Source organism: Fulmarus glacialis, unplaced genomic scaffold, assembly GCF_000690835.1.
Source record: "Fulmarus glacialis isolate BGI_N327 unplaced genomic scaffold, ASM69083v1 scaffold34090, whole genome shotgun sequence".
NCBI classification, from domain to species: domain Eukaryota; kingdom Metazoa; phylum Chordata; class Aves; order Procellariiformes; family Procellariidae; genus Fulmarus; species Fulmarus glacialis.
This window is the reverse complement of record NW_009188071.1, coordinates 28,113-53,066: the sequence shown is the minus strand read 5'-3', so window position 1 is coordinate 53,066 and position 24,954 is coordinate 28,113. Positions and strand designations below refer to the sequence as shown.

The following is a 24,954-nucleotide window of genomic DNA, read 5'->3' as shown; positions in this document are numbered from 1 at the left end:
GTGGTGCTTGCTTGCCGACTGGGCACGACTAAACCATGACACCTATAAAGAGAGAATTTCCACAACTTGTGGTGTACATATCTATCTGCCTAAATCAGATTTGTAATTAGTAACACCCATAAACCTCATGGTATGGCAAATTATTTGAGTTATGTTTTACTTCTAAACTATAAGTTTTTCTAATGTGTATTCTGTGTTTACTCTATTGTATAGACATGGAAGTAATTAAGCCTTTAATTGATGAACAAAATTCAGATGGCATCTCAGATGAGGAGCACGAAAATAATTTTCTGCCGGTTGAGAAGCATTACCAGCTTGGTGATGAAGAAGGCATTACGTATGTATTACTCTTAAGTATCAGCTTGTTAAAAACCTCCAACTTGTTTCTCATGAGTGGTTTACTGAACTCCTAAGGAGTTTTCTTGCACCCACAGTACAGTTTTGTTGTTATACTTTAGGACTTTGCATAGTTCTGCCAAAAAGCAGCCCATTTTGAGTAGGTTCTCTGTTCTTTGGAAGCTAATGACTTACTGGCTGTGAAATATTCCAAGGTGCCCATTTATAAAGTTATTGGGTCACTCAAAATCCAGGCACTGTTTAAAGAAGATTTTGATGGATTTTATTTTTTTGTAAAGAAACTTCAGAAGACTTTGGCAATAATCTACTTGTTAAAGTGTAATTAGAAGATCTTGTAAAGGTTTTTTTTTTTTTTCCTTTGATACACTTTGGCTGTCAGAACTGTGATTTGTAGCTGATAATCATTGTGAATGTTATTGATTCTAAAATAGCATTGATGAAACTTGGTAATTTTGACCCTGAGGCAGAAGGACAATAAAATTGCACAGCAAATAACCTTTCCCGAGCTGGAGGAAGGAACTGGAGATCAGAGTTGTGTGTTCAATTGGAGGGAGCTTACATCTAAAGATTAATAAGAACGTGCTTTGAATGTGCTGGACTACTGTGAAGTAGTTGAAGTTCACAAATTATCCCTGTATGTTAATAAATGATAGAGAGCGTGGGTTTTGTTTTGTTTTTCCCCACCAATCTGAGTGTACTTCTAATGTGACTTTTTCTATTTTTGTCCTCAGGTTTATACAAACACTTACGCACCTCCTCAAGGGAAACATTGGAACTGGGCTTCTTGGTCTTCCACTTGCAATAAAAAATGCTGGCATTGTGGTAAGAATTCAGCTATTTTTCATAGATTAGAAAAATTATTTAGAAAGATCTACAGATATGTGTCTGAGCCTGGAAAACTAAAATCTTAATAGTTTTTGTTTGTCACTACCAACTTCAACAGAGTTGTGTTCTATTTTTCCTCTTTAGTTTGGTGAAGTTATTACTTAAGATTGAGATTTTTTTTTTAAAGTTGCTACTTCACTCTGAAAACTTTATAGCATGTATTGTATTTTTGCTTAGCCAAAGTGTTTTTCTCTGGAAAACAAAAGCTTTGTCAGAAAAAGAAAGATTTTGATTCACTAAGACTGCTATGATGTCTCGTGGGAATTGTTATGGGGTTGTCTTATCTTTGTCCAGACTTCTCTCTAGCCAGGTTGTATGTCCTAGGATGCAGTGTCAGCTTGTTAAATCAATCTTGTGTTTCTGCAGAAACAGTCTAGTTCATACAGGGTAACAAACACCACATTTCCTAAGGCAGGGTAAATTTAATTTAATTTAAAGGAAAGAAACCTTTATTGGCATTAACATTGCCACTTTAAAGTGGTTCAATATGCAGTCTTCTCTCTTGACATTTTTTGGCAAATATCTTAATGAAGTTGTTAGAGGAGTGAAGTTGTTCATGCCCATTTGGTATTTATGGCTTGATAGCCTCTGAGTAGCCTTCTGTCAAGTAGTGAACTAAAAGTAAGGAGTGCTATAAAACATCAGCAGCAAATCCTCCTCTGAGAGGGGAAAAAAATCCAGTTGCATACAATTTTTAATTCTTTATTTATTTGCTACAATGTGAAATTTTTGCATGTAAAGATTTTCCCCCAGCATATTTTCATGAAAAATTCTGTTTATCTCCCATGTCCTCCCTTTTTTTTTCATACCAGATCGGACCAATCAGCCTTGTGTTCATAGGAGTTATATCTGTTCATTGTATGCACATCTTGGTACGTTGCAGCCACTGTCTATGTCAGAGGTAAATGTGGAACTACTCATTGTGTTGCTGAGTTTGAGTATTATTTTTTTCTTTATTCTTTTCTATTTCTAATTTTTGACCTGCAGAATGTCCTGATGCTGTAGCAGTTTCTTCAGATCAGAATCTTATACTTCAAAGAAACAACACTCACATTCTTGTCGTGCAACTATAAATGATAACTGAGCTTTGTGCAACACTGCTTTAATACATTGAAAAAATATTTCTTCTCTGCTCATACACAAAATTAAGTTGGTTTAACTTGTGTTGCCCGGTATCCTGTTTCCTGTCTTAGCTGGCAAGTAATCAGATCTTTCTCATTGCGACTTTAATTGCTTAGTTTCAGTCCTTTAGTCCTTTGTCTTCATAGCTTTCTTCTTAGCTTCTGAATCTTCATAGCTTTGAAAAGTGTCCAATTTAAAAATAACCAGTTTATAAGTACTTTATAGGAATAAAAGACAAACTAAGAATTGCTGTTAATGTCTTTCATGATTCTATGTAAGCTCTGTCTCTTTGGATTGTGATAACTTGATTCTTCAAAAATGTAGTGCTGAAGGAATGTGTTAAAATGACGCTAGTGAACAGATTAACACTAGATACTCTTCCAAGTGAGGTGTACAATTCTGGGGGGGAAGCAGTTACTCAAATTTGACCGATAGAGTATTTTGATTAATAGTGACTTTTATTAAACATTTTTATCTTACTGTCAGGTGTTAAAGAGAAGCAGTGGGAGGGCCTCATATTTAAAAAGTGCAATAAAGTTTTTTAACTGAATAGAAACACAAAACTGCTCATGTCCCTGTAGCTGGAAAAACTATCTTATCAGTTTAATGTGATATTGTACTGTGAAGGGATCCTGTCATTCCTGAATTCTTTGCTTTTTCCTCTGTAGTTCTGAATGGCCTTTGAAGAGGTACATAAAACTAAGATGACTGAAACAATTGTGATTTACTGCTTGTCCAGGAAAATCCGTTGAATCCTGTTGAAGTTCTTTGTGACTTCTAGGTTTGAGATTAATTTCTTAAGCTGATATTATAAGAATCCAATTTTGGATTATTTACTCAAGAAAGTTGTTCTGTAAGAAACTGATATAGTACTGTTGAATTAGAGGGAAGCAGCATTGTGGTTCACATGCGTGTAGAGTGCTGAATAAGCCCTTCCTGGGCAAAAGAAGCCCAAACCATACCTGTAAAATTCAGCAGCCACAGAATGGTGCCACAGGTGATTACTTATTATAACCCTGTGAGGCCACCAGCGTTTTCAAGGTAGGGATCTAGGCCCTCATAGTTTCTAGTAACTCTATTCTTTCTTCACTCTTTGATTTCAGGATGAAAAAATCCTCACTGGGGTATAGCGATACAGTTAGTTATGCCATGGAAGTGGGGCCCCTGACTGCTCTTCAGAAACGAGCTTCTTGGGGACGGTAAGCTTGCATTAGAATTTAATTTAATAAATCTGTTATTAAAAATTAATAGCTACATTTGGAATGGTTAGGAGATTTCCTTTTTAGTAACATGTTACCTGCTTTAAGAATGTGTTCTCCGTGCTTGAAATATTTTTATGCAGTGTTATTTGTTATTTCCACAGCTAGTGGTGGTGACATGAGAGGATTGGGGAGTGTCTCTCTCTGGTAGGCATTTCAGTTTTCAGGTCTACAAGAGCTGTGAAGAAAAGAATTCTGTTTAGTAATATAGGAAAAGATGTGGTATAACCAGAAATGCATTCTGTATTATCTAATGTAGTGAAGTAATTCAAGTTTTCATTCTCTTTTACCGTAAATACATTTCTCTTCATCAGAGTTCACTCTTTAAGCAGGTTGATACTGCAAATGTGAATTACTTCATATATTTATTCTGAAAGGAAGCAAAGCAATTCTTTGATTCCTGTTTAAATATAACATACAAATAACAGAGAAATATTTACTATATTTTGCAATAATGACACGCAGGTATTAATAGCTTGTTGTCTCGGTTAAAGACTTTGTCCCTCTTTTAAAAAAGACCATTATTTTTTCTTTGCCATTTGTTGCTATGTAGCTGTTTATGGAGTTTATGGTACAACTACACAGTAGTGAAACTCAAAAACTCAGACATGTTGTTCAACGTTAATTTAACGTGATTTTTTCCTCACTTGAGGAAGAATTTTTTTTGGTCCTGTTATTTTCAAGGATGCAGCATCTTGCATCGTGTGTTTTGGCTATTACTTTGTTTCAAATAAGGAAAAGGTGAGCTAGTCTTTTAAGATGTTTTGTGATGACTTCATAGGAATGGAGTAGAGCTCAATTAGAAGGGAAATTGGTTTGTAGTGAAACATAATGACAATTCTGTAATGCACCAAAGAGTTACAAGCCACAAACGGCAATTTGATTTCCAGAGACACTGTGCTGCAGCAAATCCATTCTCTGAGGCAGGTCTCTGCTGCCTCAGCAGCAGAGAAACTCTGCTTTTCATTACAGCATGTCTTCAGGCCACCATTGTGTATAACATTTTTCAAAAACAATCTGAACCATAGTTTAGAGTGTTTTTTCAATGAGATGCAGTGCCTGAATGTGTATTTGGATACATTGATATAGACCCACTTAGTAAGATGTGAAAATGTTTGTTATCTTGAATTGCTGAAACTTACATAACTTAGACTGTATAAGACATTTAATCTCTGGTCCTGGTGGAAAACTGCTGTGTTAGGGGCTAACGGACCCCAGCAGAATTTATATGTGCATTGAATATATATATCTGTTGTTTATATTTGTACCACATTGTTAAGTCTTTGAATTTAATTTTATGCCACTTTAAAACATGAGTATCTTCTTTTTTTTTTTTTTTGAGAAACTTCGATGCCTACTCAATGTTACCTTAAAAAACAAACACATACAAAACCACCCTATTTTGCCATAAGAGGAGCCTGCATTGCAGTGCTCATGAGATTAATGTGGCATTTGAATCTAGCATTTTGACTACTGTAAAAAGGAGTAGTAATTGCATATTAGGTAGAAATGGGTTAATTGTTTGGATCCTGAGTATAACATATGTTTGTTTTTTCTTCCTCAGATATATTGTCGACTTTTTCCTAGTGATAACACAGCTGGGATTTTGTAGCGTTTATGTTGTGTTCTTGGCAGAAAATGTGAAACAAGTGAGTAATGTTACTGTATGGAAACAGCTATGGTTTTAGATTCATTTTTCCTCACTTTTATTTCCTATCCTTATAAAGTCCAACAGAACTACTTGTAAAATGTGAAGTTGAGAGATGCACAGAATGGGTTCTACCACGGTTTCCACAAATGAGCTTTTGGTAAAAAAGAGCAATGTGCAAGGTGAACTAAATTCAGATCTTGTGCAAGTGTTTGTGGCTTCACTGCCCTTGATAATAATTCTTGCTTTTCTGTGAACGCTCTGCAGTTGGTCACACCTGTCTCTTTTTTCCAAGTTTTATCCCTGAAGTTGGTTTTGCTACTCTAGTTGAAGTTTTGCTTGTGACCAATAGAGCTGAAAGGTTATTTCACAGGTCTTACACATCATATTCCAGACTTGACACTTCAGTATAATGGTCTTTTTGCGGGAGCATGTCATTGCTAACTCATGATTGACTTGTGGTCCACTGTGATCTCTCGATCTTTTACTGCGGAGCTGCATTCTGGGCAATTCTGGTGGTTCTTTCTGCAGATGGTTTCTCTTACCTATAGAATCCTTTATTTTTCCTTATCGGGTTGATTTTTAACAGTTCTTGAGGTTGAATTTTAATCCTGTTCTTCAATATTCTTTCACTTTCCATCTGGAATAGATGTTTAAACTCTGCTTACTACATCATCTCTGTTATTAATGCAAATATTAACTAGCACTGCTCATGTAGCATTTCATGTGTTTTACTGTAAATACTATTACAAATATACCATGTAGTATTAAACATACGCAAACACATTGTTTTTTAAATGGATTGAATATTAATTATTAGAAAAATACTGATTCATTTATGCAAGTTGATTTATTTAAGGATGTCTAAAAAATCTAATATTTTGTCATGCCGTACTTATAAAAAAGTCAATTAAAAATTGCAAGTGAACCCCCACAACCACAAATACCTATACACCTTGCAGACAACCCCCAAACCTTTCAATAAAATATCCCTTTTCTCCCCCCCAACCATTCGTCACTGATAAAACCAAACAAAACCATGCCTATCACTTTCATGACAGCTGCTTCTGCTTTAATCCGTGTTTTTTGTCTCTCATTCTCCAGTCCTTCTAAGCTCTTCTTTTTCTCATTGATGGAGATTTTTCTGTTGGCGGGGTCCCTGATGTCTGCTGGTCCTTCCTCTTTGCACACTTGGCAGTTGCAGTCAGCAGTTTGTGTGTCTGAGCAGGTAGTCCGTGGGAGGTCAGCCAGCACAGGTTGGCTGCGCAGACAGGAGCCACAGGCACTTAAAGCTTGTGGTGCTGTCTCCTCCATGGGCTTATGAAGATGCCAGGACTCTGCCAATGTACTCTGCTGTGTTTTCTGCTCATAAGGTTATGGTTAGTCACTTGACATAAAGCTAATGAGGATGAATCTGGGCCTGTGTCTAAATATGTGTGCTTCTGTCATTAGTGGAGTGGGTGAGGAATAAGATATGGCAGGTTACTGAGCTTTAATCATCCATGTGGATTCTTATTCTACCCAAAAGATAGAAGAAATGTGTCTTGGCATAGCTTAACTTACTTTAATTAGGAAGAATAGGGTCCCCTTGTTAGTACATAGAAGACAGTACGTTTTTTTCCCTCCCCTTGTAGATGAGTATTTATATTGTGTTTAAAAAGTATTCCAAGTTCTATGGATGAAGATCCTGTCAAGAGGAGGCAAATTTGTGTATTTGGAAGTTGAATACTCTGTAATTTGCGTCTTGGGAGGAAAAAACCCCACAACCTTAAAAACTACAGTCCCACTGTCACAATCTATCTCAATACCTAAAAATCCTATTTTACATCTGATGTCCTTTTGCTGGCTTGCTGAAGTGGGGATTTTTATTGCATCCTTTGCAATGTAAGTTTGAATTGAAACCTTTTCTATCAAATACATATCTGATCAACCAGTTGTTATATATGTGTTTTGACTGTAAGCAAAAGGCAAGACTGAATACTTACTAACCTTGGCTTTTGTAGATTTTGAAAAAAACAAAACCTTTTCAGGAATCCTGTTGCTGCTTTCTTGAAGAAGGGTTGAAAGATCTTATAGAAAAGCAACCTTTGCAAAAGCGGTGGCTGCAGAGACCCATGACATGTACCCTGTGAATGAATTAAAGTCGTCAGCAATTCAAAAGTCCCACTTCCAAGTGTATTTGATTCAGATTGCCCTGTGCTCTTTCCTCTGGGTGGGGGAAGGCTGTGGTTTCTTCCTGGCAACTTTATGTTGCAGAAATCTGTCCCGTAGAGGGCACCAAAGAACATAACTTGTTACTGCTTTAAATCAAATTATTTGGCATAGTGGAAGCATGAGGCAGGTGAATAGAGGGAATGCCAGGGGTGGGGAACTAAGATAAAGGAAAAACATAGTAATAATGTTACTAATACCACTCCATGACCAATAGTTCTGCATTATGCTCCCTACTCTTCTGATGATGTTTGCATGTTCATGTGCGCAAATTAAGCCTACTGGAACCAGTGGGAACTTCTACAGAGGTCTTTTCTTTGATACTTAGTTGAAACTTGTACCAAGCCAAATTTAGTAGTCTCTTCCTTCACTTTATTTACTGTTTCAGAGAACAAAGATGTGACAAAGCATTTTAAAATGGTTCTGGCACATGAATGGAATATTCATCAGTCCAGATCACTTTGAGATGAATATTTAGTTAGACACGTAGTGGTGCATGGGAGTCTAAATATTTATTTCATCTTTTGAATTCTGTGAAATGTTTGATATACCCTTCTCACTAGTGGATATGCAGTATAGCTTCTGGTGCTAAATCTTTTCTGATTAGTGTCTGTGGGATTAAAACAATGTTGACTGCATTACATTAGTGTTTTCCAGACACTTTGTGCTACAAGACCCTATTTCCAGTTACTTCAAATTTCAAATGAAGCTTTTCCTAAGGAATATTTTCCTGTGGCACCAAAGAAACTCAGGTTGGTGGCGAGAGTTCTGGTTAAGCCTGGCAGCATGCAAATAAGAGGCTTATGTGTGAAGGTGTCTAGAATTGGAGAGGAATGGTAAAGCTGGAACAAACAGTCCAATCTAAACCTCCCTTGGCACAACTTGAGGCCATTTCCTCTCGTCTTATCGCTAGTTACTTGGGAGAAGAGACCAACCCCCACCTCGCTACAACCTCCTTTCAGGTAGTTGTAGAGCGCGATGAGGTCTCCCCTCAGCCTCCTCTTCTCCAGGCTCAACAGCCCCAGTTCCCTCAGCCGCTCCTCACAAGACTTGTGCTCCAGGCCCTTCACCAGCCTCGTTGCCCTTCTCTGGACACCCTCCAGCACCTCAATGTCCTTCTTGTAGTGAGGGGCCCAAAACTGAACACAGGATTCGAGGTGCGGCCTCACCAGTGCCGAATAGAGGGGCACGATCACCTCCCTACTCCTGCTGGCCACACTATTTCTGATACAGGCCAGGATGCCATTGGCCTTCTTGGCCACCTGGGCACACTGCCGGCTCATGTTCAGCCGGCTGTCAACCAGCACCCCCAGGTCCTTTTCCTCTGGGCAGCTTTCCAGCCACTCTTCCCCAAGCCTGTAGCGCTGCATGGGGTTGTTGTGGCCAAAGCGCAGGACCCGGCACTTGGCCTTGTTGAACAGTTGGCCTCGGCCCATCAATCCAGCCTGTCCAGGTCCCTCTGCAGAGCCTTCCTACCCTTGATGATGATCAGGGCTGGAGCACTTTCCCTGAGAGGGCTGGGGAAATGGGGCTTGTTCAGCTTGGAGAAGAACTGGCTTTTGGAGGACCTAATAGCAGCCTCCCAAGACTGCAAAGAGGTTGTCTAGAAAATTGAACCAAGGTCTTTACTGAGGGCAAGTGGGAGGACAAGAGAAAGTAGTCATAAAATAACACAGGAGTTTCTGACCTGAGGCAAAGAAAAACTTTAAGACAGTCAAGCTCTGGAACCAGTTGCCCGGAGAGGTTGTGCAGTCTCCATCCTTAGAAGTTTTCAAGACCCAGCTGGAGAATGGGGAGAGGAACAATCTGGTTTGACCCCATAGCTGATGGAGCTGTGAGCAAGTGATTGGACTATAGACCTCCTGAGGTCACATCTAACCTAAATTATTCTATGATTCAGTGAATCCAAACCTCCATTTTTAGATGAGGTAATGGAGAAGACTGTTGAGAATACAATGTTTTGTGTAGTAGATAGGAGACTTGACAAGGCAAAGTGACTCAAATGAGAGATGGTATGGAAGAGAGGAAGGGGCAGAAAGAAGACTTTGTGAAATTTGTGGAACTGGCATTTATTCCACACCTAGAATTGCAGCTTTTGAATTAAAAACATACAATAAGTAGGTGCTTTTCATAGCTGGGACTAAGACAGCTATGATTGCAAATCTGGTTTACTCAAAATATTAATCTGTGCTGAGCAGGTTCAGAATTTCATGTTTTTTTCTTTTTTTTTCCTCCCAGCTAGAATGTCTTTGATGCCCTGGCTTCTTTCCTTAAACTTTTTTTCAAGGAACAGGATCTGATGCAGGCTCCTGCAAGTCATGTTTTTGAGAATCCATTTGGCCTCCGAATCCTTCCTCTGGTGAATGCAGGGGCAGGGAAGAGTGCGGGGAGAAGGGTACCATGCTTACAGTATTGTAAAGCAGACTACAGTGTTGTGGTTTATTGTAGGGATATAACTCACATCTGAAATGTGCAAGTGGGAGGTGGGAAGCTAGGGTCAGGGAGTCGCAGGGTGGTAGTTTTAGTTGGCTATGTTTCGCCGATTCTGCATCAATATTCATTGATGGTTGTGATAGTGGTTGTGATGATGGTTGTGGAGAGTTTGTGCGCAGCTGTAGCATGTTCTTTCTCTGTGCTTTCCTCAATATTTTTGTGACAGTAAAAGGCAGATAATTATAAAGGCTGTTTTGTATGACCACACTTACCTAACACAGCATGGCGGTGTAATCTCATCTTAAGCCCATCGTCAGGGTTGCTGATCACAGTAGACCTATAGAATTATAGAATTATATAGAATATTGTACATTGCATTTTCCAGCTATATTAGCCAGTAAAATCTGGTTGAATATCTAGTTGGAGTTTGGTGGTGTTAATAGAAAAAAATAAAGTATTTCTGATTTAGGAACTTTTTATTGGGGTTTGTGTGTACAAATGGAATGCCTTTGACTTAAGAGAAAATTGAAGTGGTTGAATGCTTGAAATTGTTTGAGTAGAAGCTGGTTTATACTGTGGTAATTTAAAAATGTATTTTAGAAACTGAACTGTATCCTGCCTGCTGTGTGGGGTTCTTTTGTGTGTGTTAAAGGAATAAATATTTTATTGTTTTTTTTTTTTTCTAATAGCTCGTCAGGCTACAGATATTTGTATAAATTGAAGGCATGCTAGGTTAAATATTTATTGTAGCTGAGGTTTTCAATGGGACTTACATGCTCAAATCACACTGTAATTCTTGGAAAACCCTCTTACATGTCCTTGTGTGCAGAGCAGCTCTGGCTACCTGCGAATGCATGCAAGCAAGTAAACACACAAGACTTTTTAAAGTGAAAGGCTGTTAAAGTGCTTGTTCTGTATTTTATTTTAAGTATGGTGGGAAAGCAGGCAACTTCTACAGAGAGCTTTACTTCATGTGGTATTAGGGAAGTGATTTGGTTAAGTGTTTGACATATTGCTTGGCAAAGTGGAGTTACTGTAGCTGCGTGAATTCACTGGAATTCAATTCTAAATCTATTTAGCTCTTCTTTGTAGCTTTCTAAAAATGTTATCTTAATGAAAACTAACAGATGTTAAATGTCTTGTAAGTGACACATAGATTCTTGCAAGGTGAAAACCATCAGTGTTTCTGTAATGACTGGTGTTCTCTGTGTTCATTTAAAGTGAGATTTCTGGAAAACATATGGTTGCAGAATTGTATCTTTTATCTTTCCCTTTTCATAATGAAAAAATCTGTCTAGAGCTTTTTGTTACAGAGGAAAGAATTTTAAGTTAATTCTGTCTTCCTGAGTTTGTGGATTGTTTGAAACAATGTGTTTCAAACCATGTTGAAAGAGTTGCCCATAAATTAATCAGTCTTGGGACCATGTCTGTGAACTATGTGATAAGGATGATAATATTTGAGCATTGCTACACTTTTACACTTCCTGGGATTGTAGTGTTATTCGGTCTTCCGCTGAGTTCAGTTCTATATCAAGTTTTACGACTGTGGCTATAGTAATTCGTTGTCTGACAGTACTTAGGAGTCAGAGTATTGTCTTCAGTTGTTTTGTTATATATTGATTTCCCATTTTTGTTTAAGTCTCTTTGTGCTATAAGGAACTATTTTTTTTTTTCACTGTATCTTTTTGTAGTCATCAAGCCAGAGGCTTTCTGCAGCATGAACCGATTAAGCACAGTCATGTGCGGATTTGTAAGATGGCAAATGCAATGGAAGGGAAAAGGAAAGGATACACTCCTAGGGAAAAGGCATGATAAATTTTAAAACACATGGATTTGAACTGTTGTTATTCTGCTTGCTGCAAAATAACCACCAGCTCTTGATGTTTTGATCGTGGTGTGCACATAGCACAGAATATTTCCACAAAACAAATTTTGGCAGTTATGGCCACATTAACATTTTTCCAAAAGAAGCAATGAGAGTTGTGAATAGTGCCAAACTCAGTCTTCTGAATTGCACCATAGGCAACTATTGTAATGTTATGTACAAAAAACCTAATACACTTTCACATTGTGTACTACTTTTTATCTATAGGCATTAATTTATATCAATTTAATGGATACAGGACTCAACTCTCTCGGAGCTCATGGTTTTTAAAGTTGAGTTAATGGTGGTTAATAAGAGTGAAGAGTGAAAAATAGAAGAATTTGAATTAAAAGTTATGCAGGTTCATATTCTAACATTATTTTGTGTGTGCTGCTATGATGTGCATGGCAAAGTCATAAAGTTATTAGGCACTAAACTCAGGTGCAATAGCAGTTGGTCATCTAACCCCCTTACTCTCCTTAGGAAAATTCAAACTCTAATATTTAGGCCTAGATCCATCTCGCGTGCATTCATTTTACCAATCTCTTCCTTTCTGAAAGGAATCTGATCTGAACTGCTCATGTGGATCTTTCAGGTTCTGATTTCATCATTTGTCTTAAGGATGAAACACTTGCTAAAAGTGCCTTGTCTTCCCCTCTGCGCTGATAATACAGGGGTCCTGAAACGCCTGAGACTCAGTAGGTAAAGCAGAGGGACAAATTCCCCTGTAGAAAAACAGCTATGTGACCATACACAGAGACTCAGTGCTACCACTGTTCAATACGTTTTGTGTTTTTTTCCTACAGGTCCATGAAGGATTCTTGGAAAACAAGACTCCTCCCATAAATGTCAGTGCCACCAGCAGTTCTTCTGAGAAAAGGAGTACTGATTTACGAATATACATGCTGTGTTTTCTGCCATTCATGATCCTCCTGGTCTTTATTCGTGACCTTAAGAGCCTGTCCTCGCTTTCATTGCTTGCCAATCTGTCCATGGCCGTCAGCCTGGTGATCATTTACCAGTATATTGTTAGGGTGAGTATAAAAAAATTTATTATCTTTTTTTTTCAGTGTGGCAAGTTGTATTTGTTGCATGTGGCAGTTGATCTCTGATAGATATATTCTGATTGACAATTTCTGAAAGGCAGAATTATCTTGTATTTTACTGAGACATCTTAATTTAAGGAGGTGCCTTATTACTTGAGACATACTTTAAACATGGAGTTTTACAGTACTTTTGAAAGAAAGGATAATATTGCTGCACTTAAGATAGTAAAAATATGTATTGTAATGACTTTAAGTCCTTGAGTGGAAGAATGTGTGAATTTTTATGGATTGTGCTCAGAACTTGCAAGGTTTTAATCTATCAATCATTTTGTTGCAGCAGCAGAACAGTTTCAACAGCAATGTTTATTTCTTGTTTTTCTTTAGTACAATCAGGAAAAAGTTAAGACTTACCCTTTAAGAATACATATTGCAGACTTCCATCTCCTGAGATGTTGAATAGTTCCTGCATTTTTCTGCGTTGCTGCTGTTTTCGTATGTGGAGGCATTTCATAATGGAACAAATTAAAATAATGGCTGAAAAAAAATCATGCCTAGAAACCTCTACGTTTTTCTTTCTTATGATTTTTGAAAAGTGATAAGTGATAGATAGACACTGTTGCACACATGATGTAGATAAGTGGTGAGTGCCACTATTGTTTGAGAAAGCTTTCACATGAGTGTGTGAAACGAGTGAGAAGTGGAGGATGGGGAGGAAGGCAGAAAAGCCTGCAAGAGGTATTGGCTGGGCAAGGAGGCAGGAGAAGTTACATAGAAGAGATTGGAGGAGGTAAAGAGTAATTAATTGTTCTGCAGGAACTCAGCTTGTATTAAAAAGATTTTCTTTTACTGTCCCTTATGGTTATGAAGAGTACCTATGCAGTATGAAAGCAGATTAGAAAATGCAATACTCTGAGAATAGCATAAGTTTGCAGAAGATTAAGCTTGAGGTGTGAGCTTTCCCTTTTGTTTTAGTTGATGCTCACTCATATACACCGGCGTGATACTTCAAATGTGAAAATTTCTAGTGTCAGTAATATGAACCTAGAATAAATATATCTGCAAGTGTCTGTGTGTGGGTGGGAAGGTGGCTATGAATGTGTATAAAGGACTAAGTTTGGGAGGAAAACCAGGGATTGTAAATAGCAATGTATACACCACTGTCAACATGTACTAATTTTCTTTCCTATAGCATAACGCATCAATCAAACTGTAGGAACAGCTGATGTGCTTTATATAGCATGATTTTGCTTTGTTTTCTTCAGGATATGGTAGATCCTCGAAAACTGCCTCCTATGGTTGGCTGGAAGAAATACCCACTGTTTTTTGGGACTGCAATATTTGCTTTTGAAGGAATTGGTGTGGTAAGTGTTTTTTACTGACTCTTCAAAATACGTGAATCTCTGCTAGATGATATGATACGGGCAGTTTTCCTCCTGTTGTTATTTAGTTGTTTTTGTTGAAGCACTAATCTCCCATGTTGGTATGAAAAGGATTAATTTATCTTGTCAAATAAGGCAAAAATTGAGGACACAACATCCCCATCAAAGGGGAGTTTGGTGAATACCGATTGCTACTTGGACACTTAGCACCTTCCCAAATTACAAGAATGTCTTTAGTTTCAAATAGATTGAGACAATAGTGTAATAATAACTAGTATCATAATATGCTATGTAATAATATAATACCTAGCTAATAATGTACTATAATTATAATGATTTAGCAGCTCAGTTTTAGGTAATGAGGGTGTAAAAATAGAAATATATTCAGCATCCTTCCTTTCCTTTGGGATCACAGAGGACAGAGTGATTTACTATAAACGTGTTATTATTCCTGCTTCAAACTTGTCTGTAGTTGTGACTTGACAGGGATGGAAATGATAAGAAAAAGGATAGAAATTTCAGAGTATTTTTTTGATTCATGGGCTTCTGACCATGAACCTCAGTTCCTCATTGTTTCCTGAAAGATGTCAATTAAATAGATTCATCACTCTGAAAATTTGTTTTTTAAAAGTGGATCTTATCCACTTATCTCTTATTCACTTATTACTGTTTCTCAGGGCTTTCTGATTACATCTCACGCTAGCAAAGTTTGCAAGATAGTTAGCACTTTTGTTCCACATAACATATTTTAAAAAATAGCCAAACAGGCTTCTGGGAATGGTAGGTCATGATGTCTTTAAACTGTTAGGAAATTGCTATATACACTTTGTTTGTTACTAATACAATTACATACTTCAGCAAGTGTTACTAGGTGCTTAAAACTAAAAAAAAAACCAACACCCCCACCCTCCAAAACCCCAACCAAACCAACCTCAAACCAGCATGCAATTAATCTGAAATGATTGTCATTGACATAACACAGGAGAGTTTTCAAATCTCTTTTCTTTTCTGGAACTGTCAGCACTGCATTAAACCAGAATATTTTACCCTGCTACTGTTATTAGCACTGCCAGAAGAGCTGAATAGGAAAAACTTTTAACTCCTGTTATGTTACAAAAGTGTGTTTTCACACATGGTATATGTGGATCTAGTGACTGTGAGTCTCCATTTCTCAAACTGTTCTTGACTGTTTCTCAAACTTTGAACTGACTGATGCAGAGGTTTGGCTGCCATATGTCTGAGTGTATCTGGACATCTTTCCTTTTGTCATCTGGAAGTTCTGTCATAGGAAATCAGCCATTTGTCTGGGATTGTTTGATGCCTGCAGGTCTTGGGCAAAAAAACCAGGCTCAGTGATTCTGATAAATTGGGCTATACTAAGCTTCTTGCTCTTAAATTGTATAGTCTGTCTGGGACAGACTGCACTTACTGCATGCGTGTAAACGCAAGTCATGTCTGATACATACTGCAGTTGTATTAGATTTGTTGCTCATGTACTACATAGCATATGGGTACGTATTTGTAGCCAGGAAATCCCAAGCGAGAGTCCTGTGAGCCTCAGGAAAGCGTGGAAGGCTTACCATTTGGTAAGTTTATTGAATTATAGGTAGGGTATTGATTTATGGTGATTATTTTCTGGCACATTAGATCCCACATTAGACAGCTCCTTAAATTTACATCAGCAGTAGTAACACTGACTTCCAATGTAAACCTTTAAAGAACTGCCCAGAGTGTTGTGGTTGATTGAATCCCTGTTGTTACTAATGTCATCTTTAAGAACTCCAAACTTTTTTCCTTCTTTTATTCGAGACCATGTAATGTAGGGTTCATTTGAATCGTACCTTTAAACATAAAAATATTGCTTGATGTTATTAGATATTAGCATTATACAGTTATTGCATATATTTCTGTATCGGCTGTCTCAATTTCTTACTTGATCATAATTCACTTACTCTTCAAAGCAAATGAAGAGTGCGTTTTAGTTTTTTCCACTTTGCAACTGGTGTTTACAAACTAATTAAATGTTTATGTTCATTATGGTTTGATATACTTCGTGTGTGTGTGTACGTTATACAAGACCATTAAAATAATGTGGCTACCTTTACAAGTTAAAATTAAGCAAAAGTGAAAATCTAGAGCTTAATGTTTCTTCCGTATATGTAGAATGATATTAATATGTCTGTGCCTCTCAGGGATATTTTGAACCTGCATAATGTTTGCTGTGCATTCGTATTGCTGTAGTTGCATGCACAGTAGAGAAGGTTTGAAGAAACAAATTATTTTATGGATTTGAATAATCAGTACTAAATGAAGTTGTTTAAGCATGAAATAAATAAGATGAGTGAAGCAAAGTGAGACACACGTTTCCACTTTAAACAGTTAATATTTCATACAATTCTTGGCAATTGATTTAATTGATAACTAGTTATTACAGCTCAGTAAGTTGCCATCATAGACTGAACTGTGATATATCTGTATGTTTGTGACCTCTTGCAAATGTGAAGTGAAACACGTTTAAAATTCTTCCATTGAGGTGTAAGCTAATGCGTTTCAATTCACATTACAATGGATTAAGAATATTCACAGTCGCTGATTTGTGATAACCTGTTACTCTGTGTCTTAATTACTGTTGTTCTTATATCCATGTGGTTGAAGAGCTCTGATAAGGAAAGGAAACCACACCATTGAATTAGATTGGCTCCTTAGTCTGCTCTCTCTGACTACAGGCACTCAAAGTGGATTTCCCTAATCTTGGTCTTGATGTTAGAGACTTCATTTTAGATTTTATTCTGGAATGTCTTGCAAATAACACTTATTTCTGTGAAGCTATCTCAACATTACATTATAAACAGAAGATTTAAGGTCTTAATTTTATCAGAAAAGTTGATTATGGTTGATTCATTTTATGCAATGTTAGCCTTAAACAGTTATGAGGCCTCATTTTTCCTTTTCCTTGATTTCATACATACTTTATGCTAATTCACACTGTACTCATCTGGGAGCTGCCGGGTTATTGAAAGTTATGAACAGGGACAGCAGATGAAATTCTGAGTTTTTGGGGCTAGTTAAGTCATCTTAAGCAGAACCTGACAAGAGAGGAAAAATGCCCTTGCTGTGGTTTCTCTACCACCATTGTTCTATGTAAAATGGTCTTTCCTGCTAGGAATATTTAGTGATCAACAATTTGAGTAGAGGAATAAATGGTCTACAAGGCAAAGTATAAAACAGTACACCTTAACCATAGCAGTCAGGGGGATTTATTTTCAAAGATACTTAATTGACTTTGTTTTCATTAACAGGAGAGTGGCTAATGTAGAAAGAAAATAATTGGCAGTTCATAATGCCATACTCAGTATGGAAACATGTTTGTTTGGTTTCTTTGAAGCAAATGATAGACTGCAGGGGAAGTAGTCTAGCAGTGATTTTTTTTTCATCCCATTGTTTCAAAAAGCTTTTTATATATTGCTTTTTTTTTTCTTCTTTTCTTTTAGTTTAGCATTTGTCATCACTTAAAGTGTGACTGTAGTTCTTCAGTAACTCTATTAAAATTAATGAGACTAATTAAACAGAGGAGTCTAAAATTCTGTTCACTATGGGGAACGTGATTCAGAGATGCAGATTCCTAGTAAGATTTTCTTCTTTATCTTAGGAGAGAGTATATTTCTCTTTTAGGTGGTGAGTGTAGGAACATGGGTTTTGGTTAAAATCTGTCATTAGTTTAGGACTGATGAGCTGTCCCTTTGTAATAAGAAAATCAGCAGTACGGAAGTAATTTGGAGTATCGTTGCTTTAGCTATAGTTGATACCCTTAAATAGACTTTAAGAACCTTAATTTTACTCACTTGTGTCTGTAATAGCTCAAAGGAGGAAGGGTAGCCTATTTATAATTGAAATATAGAATCTCAAATAAACCAAGGCAGTGCCTAGACACTAGTGCTTGTGTAATACTAAGAGCTAGTTAAACATTTCATCAGCCAGTGTTATAAAAGTATTTTGAGATATTTTCATTAAAATAAAAAATAATTAATATGATGAATTGATGATATTAATATGATGAATTGAGCTGTTCATATCTGCCTGTGAGATCAATCTAAACTCTTATTTGATGGCAGATTTGAACAGTTTTGTCGTTTTGCTAAAGTCAGGCAAGTTGTTTGTTTGTTGCTACAACTACTCCGGCAGAAATAAGGTTAGTGCCATCAAGGGGCTGATGCATGCTAAACTCTGATACATGTTACAACAGGATTATAAAGTGCTGCAGTCTCTTGCTTGTACTATTCATTTCTTTGCTCCCCGTTTGAGCTGTCTGTAGAAGTGGGGTCACTGCTGATTGGTGTAAGGTATCTGCTGCAAATTGTGAATGTCTTGGCAGCCACATGCTAATGATTGCTGTGTACTAACAGGAGGAGTTGGCAGCAGGGTTACCTGGTGATCCCTTAATATTGAGTTAGCAAAGAGGAACTGAGAGCTCAGTACTGTTGATCCGGTGGTGATCATTCAGTGTTGAGAGTTGGTTTGGGATTTCAACACTTGTTAAGATTTTAAGATCATCAGGGTGACCTGGTGAAAATCGTATTGACTGGTGGCATCAATACAGTTTGTGAAACAGTAGTAGCAACAGAAATGCTCTTAAGTGGATACAACAAACCATTTTAGATATTCGGTTTTGTTTTAATCTTTGAAGTGAGGATGTCTGTTCAGAAGGCAATAGTATGTTGATTAGGAGCTGGAGAAACTATATTCAGCCTTCTGTGGACCTTTTTGAATACAGGGCTCTGCTAGGGTTGGGAGAATCTGCAGCTGCTTCTTTCCCTCTGTGCTTTAGCTTATCTCTGGCTGTGGGTTCCCTGTGCCAGACGATGCTACCTGGCAAATCACGGGGCTGGTGTTCAGGCCATAGAAGAGAAGAGTACCAGCACTGCTTTTTGAATACAGGAGCTGCAGGTGATATAATGGAGTGAATGTGTCTTTCACAGAACGTGTAACATTACTTTGTAAGAACCGTGTTCGAGAGCCTCTTTCATATTCCAAAGGTGAGTAGGTCTGTTTTTATAATGATTGTAAGATTTTTGTTATTGAATTAAAAAGTAACTTCAGACTGTGCTCCTGAGTGTGCCCAAAATGTAGTTAAACCTCTTGAACATACTTTTCAGAAGAGTGTAAAACCAAAGCCTTCGGGCTTGAATACATCTGTAGCATTACCATGTGCAGGTAATAGCTTTGCATAATGTTATGTTTATATAATAGCAGTTACACTTAATGAATATTTTGTGGTGAAGGCCTGGTTGGCTTTCTTGTCTGAGGTATAAAAACCAAATCCAAATGTGGAAGTGATATTTTAATATAAGCTTCAGGGGGAAGGAAGATGAAATAGATTCATGATGTTTAACCAAGAAAGATAATTTTTCTTCTCTATTACTTATAAATATGCTAAGTTAAGTACGGTTTGTACAATTGAGTATTTTTTTTTCTTCCCCTGTTGAGTGCTACAGACTGATTAGCCTATTGAAGAGAAAATGTTACTTTCCAACATTAATTTCAGGTTTGGAAAATAAGGCTTCTGATGTTTTAGCCTATTACTTGATGATGTCTATCCAAACTGCTTTTGAACTTGGATATCACAGCTTTGCAGTAGAAAGTAGGGTGGTATTTGTATACCAAAAGAGAGGCTCTGGAATTACATTAGGCAGCAGCTAACCAATTCCAGGAGATTTAGAAAAAAGAAAACTAAGTGGATTATAATTTTAAAATGTCATTATTTGGATTTTGAAAGTGATGCAGATGAGCTTGTTAGGCCTGTGGCTTTGAGATAAAAGCCTCTCATTGTCAAAAAGTCTTTTGCTGGATTAGTATTATCCTTCAAAAAAAAAAAAGAAACCCAATGGCACTCTTCTGTTGTCTTTAAGACCAGACTGGATTTGTCAGAAACGGACATTTAACAGGTAACATGACATCATCTAAATCTGCTTGGGGCATCTCTAGAAGGGGTGTATCAATTTCATTGGTGTTCTTTTGAGATGATGCAAAGGCTTTTATCATCAAAATATAAAAGGTGGGAGTTCTTAGAGGACGTTTTTGCATTTGGACACCCAAGTGTAGGTGACTGGATTTGATGACTGTGGAGATGACCTACTCCTACATGTAGGTGGTAAATGTGGACTTTAAATGTCTTGTCAGCAAATATAACACTTTGCACGTGTTATACTGTGCAAAATCACTTGGTTTGGATGTCTTCTGAAGATGATTAATGTAAGAGAGGAGGAAGAAGATTATGGGCAAATGTGTAGAAACAGAGAATGTTGTTAGATGTAGCAGATAAAAAATATTGTATCAGAAACTGTAAAAAAAAAAAAAATCATCTGCCATATTCAGCTGAATGTTGTTGATAAAATCTCAGGCAACTTGATATTACCTCTTTATCAAGTTAAATATTCCTTACCAATATCTTGCACTTCCTGAGTATGGAGAAACTTCCTTTTACCTTGGAGAACCATTTGTTTGTGCATATTCTAACTTTAATGCTTCCTATATTTACAGTGAGTCTTACTAACAGAAGCAGAAGACTCCTGAATATAACTTTCTTTCAGGCAGCATCCCATACCTGGGGGAGTGATAAATAAGATCTTAAGCATAAAAAAGCAAAAAGGGAAAAAAAAACTCCGGAGAAAATGCCAGGTTCAGATGACAAGCTAAGTAGGATTTATATAATTCCTTCAAGCGTTGTTAAATCAAGGCCATCGGAATTGGGCAGTAGGCTGTTTTTTTGTGGATATGAGTAATTCTTTTTCCTGGTGAAACAGATAGGAAATTGCTTTGCTGGAATCTGAGAAGACTGAGTTTTGGAGTGATTGGAATTGCTCAGCAGATTTCAGAAGTAGTGTTCTGTAATGAGAACTTTGCTTCTGGATTTATTTATTTTGTATAAACCTTTTACTATAAAAATTGATGTACAGTCACCATTTTGCTTGCGTCTTTCCTTGGGTAATAGTAGCCACCCTTTTATTTGCAGTCATGAGGGATCTGTTAAGGAAAATAAGATTGATTGTTGCACTTGTTGCAAAATAGTGACATTCTGTATCTTCCTCAAGAGAGCGAGCTTTAAAAGCGTATCTAAAAGTGATGGTTTTGAGCTTGTTGCTCAAAATACTGCATAAGACTTTTTCAGTGAAAGAGGAGATGGACAAGGGCAGGCAAGCAAAACATAGCAATGTAATAGACATATGATCATTAATAATGATAATATGATCATTATTTTACTTGGAGAAACCATACTTTTTCTGCAGACAGTTCCCCAATACGCTGTAGGGTTGTAGATCTATCTTTCAGTGAACAGATGAATTCATTGTTACCTTCTGCAGACAAGAAGCAATGGGCCAGGCCTGGGCTGTGTTGATTTACTGAGGATTCAATCTTCTGTCTTTGGGGGTAGGTGGTAGAATTTACGTTTACATACCTTGAATACCTTCGATATCAGCTTCCTCAGCTTTTTTGCTTTGAATGAACAGAACTTTATTTTGTTGCAGTGGGATATGATTATAGATGGATTTTTTTTCCTGAGTGAATGTTGATAAATATGTTGGTTTTAATTTTCCAAAATTCTTGAGTTGTCTGTGCCTTAAACTAATCAAAACGTCTGTATAGCTGTCTCTATTACCTGAAATACTTATTTTAAAAGTTCCTCAGCTTTTTTGCTTTGAATGAACAGAACTTTATTTTGTTGCAGTGGGATATGATTATAGATGGATTTTTTTTCCTGAGTGAATGTTGATAAATATGTTGGTTTTAATTTTCCAAAATTCTTGAGTTGTCTGTGCCTTAAACTAATCAAAACGTCTGTATAGCTGTCTCTATTACTTGAAATACTTACTTTAAAAGTAAGGGATGGAGGATTGCTTCATTCTTGCCATTTTAGTGGTATTTCATGAAAAAGGGAAAGATGACCATATGTATTTAAACGTTAAGCATGTCTGCTATTAAGTTATCTATTACAAGATTAGTTTTTAGTGGCCATGACAATTAAATCACAGTTTATCTCATTATCTGCGGGCTGAATTCTCTTGTGGGTTTTTTTTGGTCTAGTCATATGAAATGTACGGTAGAGATTTCTGATTAGAATTAGACAGTCCCCTGCAGCTTAGTTGTAGAAAGACTGAGTGTAGCAGCATATTCAAGGCAAGGAATGAGGAGACAGTGGTATTACTGGGGGATGTTTATACCTACTGCATGCAGCTTGAAATGAAAGGGAAGATACTTTGCATAATGGATGATGGTAGATTAGCCAGGTTATTTCAAAGATTCGATTATGCTTCTTTGCCAGTAAATTATGGGTAGTTTTGACTTCGTTTGGTGGATTAAAGGAAGGTGAATTATGCTTTTATGTAAACCAAAGGTTGATAGTTACTGAAGGAATCAAGTATTAAGTTCCAGGTAGAATAATAGCAGCGACCTGTGCCAGTGTCTCAGAAATGATAGGAAGATCTCTGTGAAGCAGGGGACAGAGAAATGTGAAAAGATTAAAAACTAAAAAATAATATATAAACAGCTGTTAAGAATACAATAGAACAATAGTTGTAGGTTGCCTGTGAGGAACTGTAAATGGTACTTGCTCTTTATTCTATTGATTTCACATCAATTCAATTCACATATTGATGTCTAGATTGAATTTCTCATAATAATCACTTTTTCAATTTTTTCACATATGGCCTGTAAAAAATCATAGCATCTTGCTGGAGGTAACAATGTGCATCCATAAAACCACAGAAAAATTAAGTTGGAAAAGACCTCTGGAGGTGGTCAAGCCCAAGCTGCTGCTCAAAAAAAGTTCTACTTTCAGTTGGATTAGTTTCCTCGGGACCCTATCCAGCTTGAGCTATGAAAGTGTCTGAGAATGGAGGCTCTACAATCTCTCTTGGTACCCTGTCCCAGCAATTAGCTGTTCTTTTTATAAAATTAGTTTTCCTTATGTCCAACTGAAAATTCCCCTTGTTGCAACTAGTGACTGTTGCTTCTCATTCTTTGACAGTGCACCTGTTAGAAATTGGCTTGGTCTTCTCTGCAAGCCCTCTCTTCCGTTGGTTAGCTGAAGGCTTCAAGGAGATTCCCTGCCCTAGCCTTCTCTTCAGGATGAGTTAACTCAGCTTTCAGTCTCTCATGTGCTCCAGCATGCTGGCCACCTTGACCTCCCTCAGCTGAACTTCCCCCGTATGTCAATGTCTATCTTGTATTGGGTGACCAAAACTGGACATGGTATCCAGGTGCAGTTTCTCAAGTGCCACTGAGAGGAAGAATCACTTTCTTTGACCTGCTGCCTATTCTCTTGCTGGTGTAGCCCATGAGCATGCACAGCCTGCATAAAGGTGGGCTGCTGACTCATGTTCAACTTCTTGTTTAGCAGAATGCCCAGGTCCCTTTCTGCAGAACTGCTCCCTAGCATGACAGTCCTCAGCTTCTACTTCTGCATGGCATTAGTCTGTCCAGTGTTGAGAACTTTGCTTTTGTCTTTGTTGAGCTTCATGAGGTTGAGCGGCTGAGGGAACTGGGGTTGTTGAGCCTGGAGAAGAGGAGGCTGAGGGGAGACCTCATCGTGCTCTACAACTCCCTGAAAGGAGGTTGTAGCAAGGTGGGGGTTGGTCTCTTCTGCCAAGTAACAAGTGACAGGACGAGAGAAAATGGCCTCAAGTTGTGCCAAGGGAGGTTTAGACTGGACATTAGGAAAAATTTCTTTACTGAAAGAGTGGTCAGGCCTTGGAACAGGCTGCCCAGGGAAGTGGTGGAGTCACCATCCCTGGAAGTATTTAAAAGACGTGTAGATGAGGCGCTTAGGGACATGGTTTAGTGGGCATGGTGGTGTTGGGTTGACGGTTGGACTCGATGATCTTAGAGGTCTTTTCCAACCTTAATGATTCTACGATTCTGTGATTCTCTCTGCCCAGTCCTCCAGCTTGTTGAGGTCCACCTGACCTGAGGCTCTACTCTCCTTTGTATCAACTAGTGTTCCCAACTCAGTGTCATCTACCAACATGCTAAGGGTGTGTTCTGTCCCATCATCCAGGTCATTAATGAGGATATTAATCAGCATCACCTCTACTGTCAACCCTGCAGGAGCAACATAAGTAACCAGTCTCCAGTTGAACTCGGTACCCTCTGAGCCCTCTAGTCCAGACCGTTTTTCACACAGCTTGTAATCCTGCCATCCAGTCCCTCTCTCTCTAATTTGGTTACGAAGGATGCTGTGGGGTCCTGCATGGATAGCCTTGCTCTGTTGAAATAAATTACATCCACTGTTTTCCCCTTGTCCATGGAGCCAATCTTTTCATTAGAAAGGGCCATGAGATTGGCTAAGTGTGGTCTATCCTTGATAAATCTATGCTGGCTTGGCAATTCAGAGCACGCTTCATGCAGGTGAGGCGACCATTGCCCTCAGCCCTGCCCTCGGGAATGAGCACCTCATAGTCCCTGTAGCCTCAGATCTGGATGGTTGTGTCTTCCCTCAACAGTTTGTCATGGTCCAAGCCTCTGACATGCTGGGGTGGCTGCTCAAGCTGGTGCAGGGGACCTTGCCCTGCAGCAAGTCACCACCTCTGTTATGCTAGATCCAGCAGTCTCACACAGTCTTGAGCAATGTCTCCGGGCTCCCTGTGCACCTCCTCCCACAGCAATGGCTGTGCCAACTGCTTTGGTCCTGGTTGCTGGAGCTCCCTGGAGGTCGAGTCCCTGGGAGGCTGGATCTGAGTCCCTTCACTGCCTCGCA

The 24,954-nt window shown here is 38.0% G+C and overlaps 1 protein-coding gene across 1 annotated transcript in view; it reads left to right on the top strand.

Moving 5' to 3' along the window:
- Nucleotides 1-215: 215 nt before the first annotated feature.
- Nucleotides 216-24,954, top strand: part of SLC36A4 (solute carrier family 36 (proton/amino acid symporter), member 4) — a gene marked incomplete at its 3' end in the record, with an annotated part of 36,877 nt that continues 12,138 nt past the window's right edge. The window contains exons 1-7 of the mRNA XM_009577099.1: nucleotides 216-337; nucleotides 1,089-1,179; nucleotides 2,055-2,143; nucleotides 3,468-3,563; nucleotides 5,188-5,272; nucleotides 12,586-12,813; nucleotides 14,088-14,186. Coding sequence (XP_009575394.1) covers nucleotides 216-337; nucleotides 1,089-1,179; nucleotides 2,055-2,143; nucleotides 3,468-3,563; nucleotides 5,188-5,272; nucleotides 12,586-12,813; nucleotides 14,088-14,186 — 810 coding nt within the window. The remainder of the gene's footprint in view (nucleotides 338-1,088; nucleotides 1,180-2,054; nucleotides 2,144-3,467; nucleotides 3,564-5,187; nucleotides 5,273-12,585; nucleotides 12,814-14,087; nucleotides 14,187-24,954) is intronic.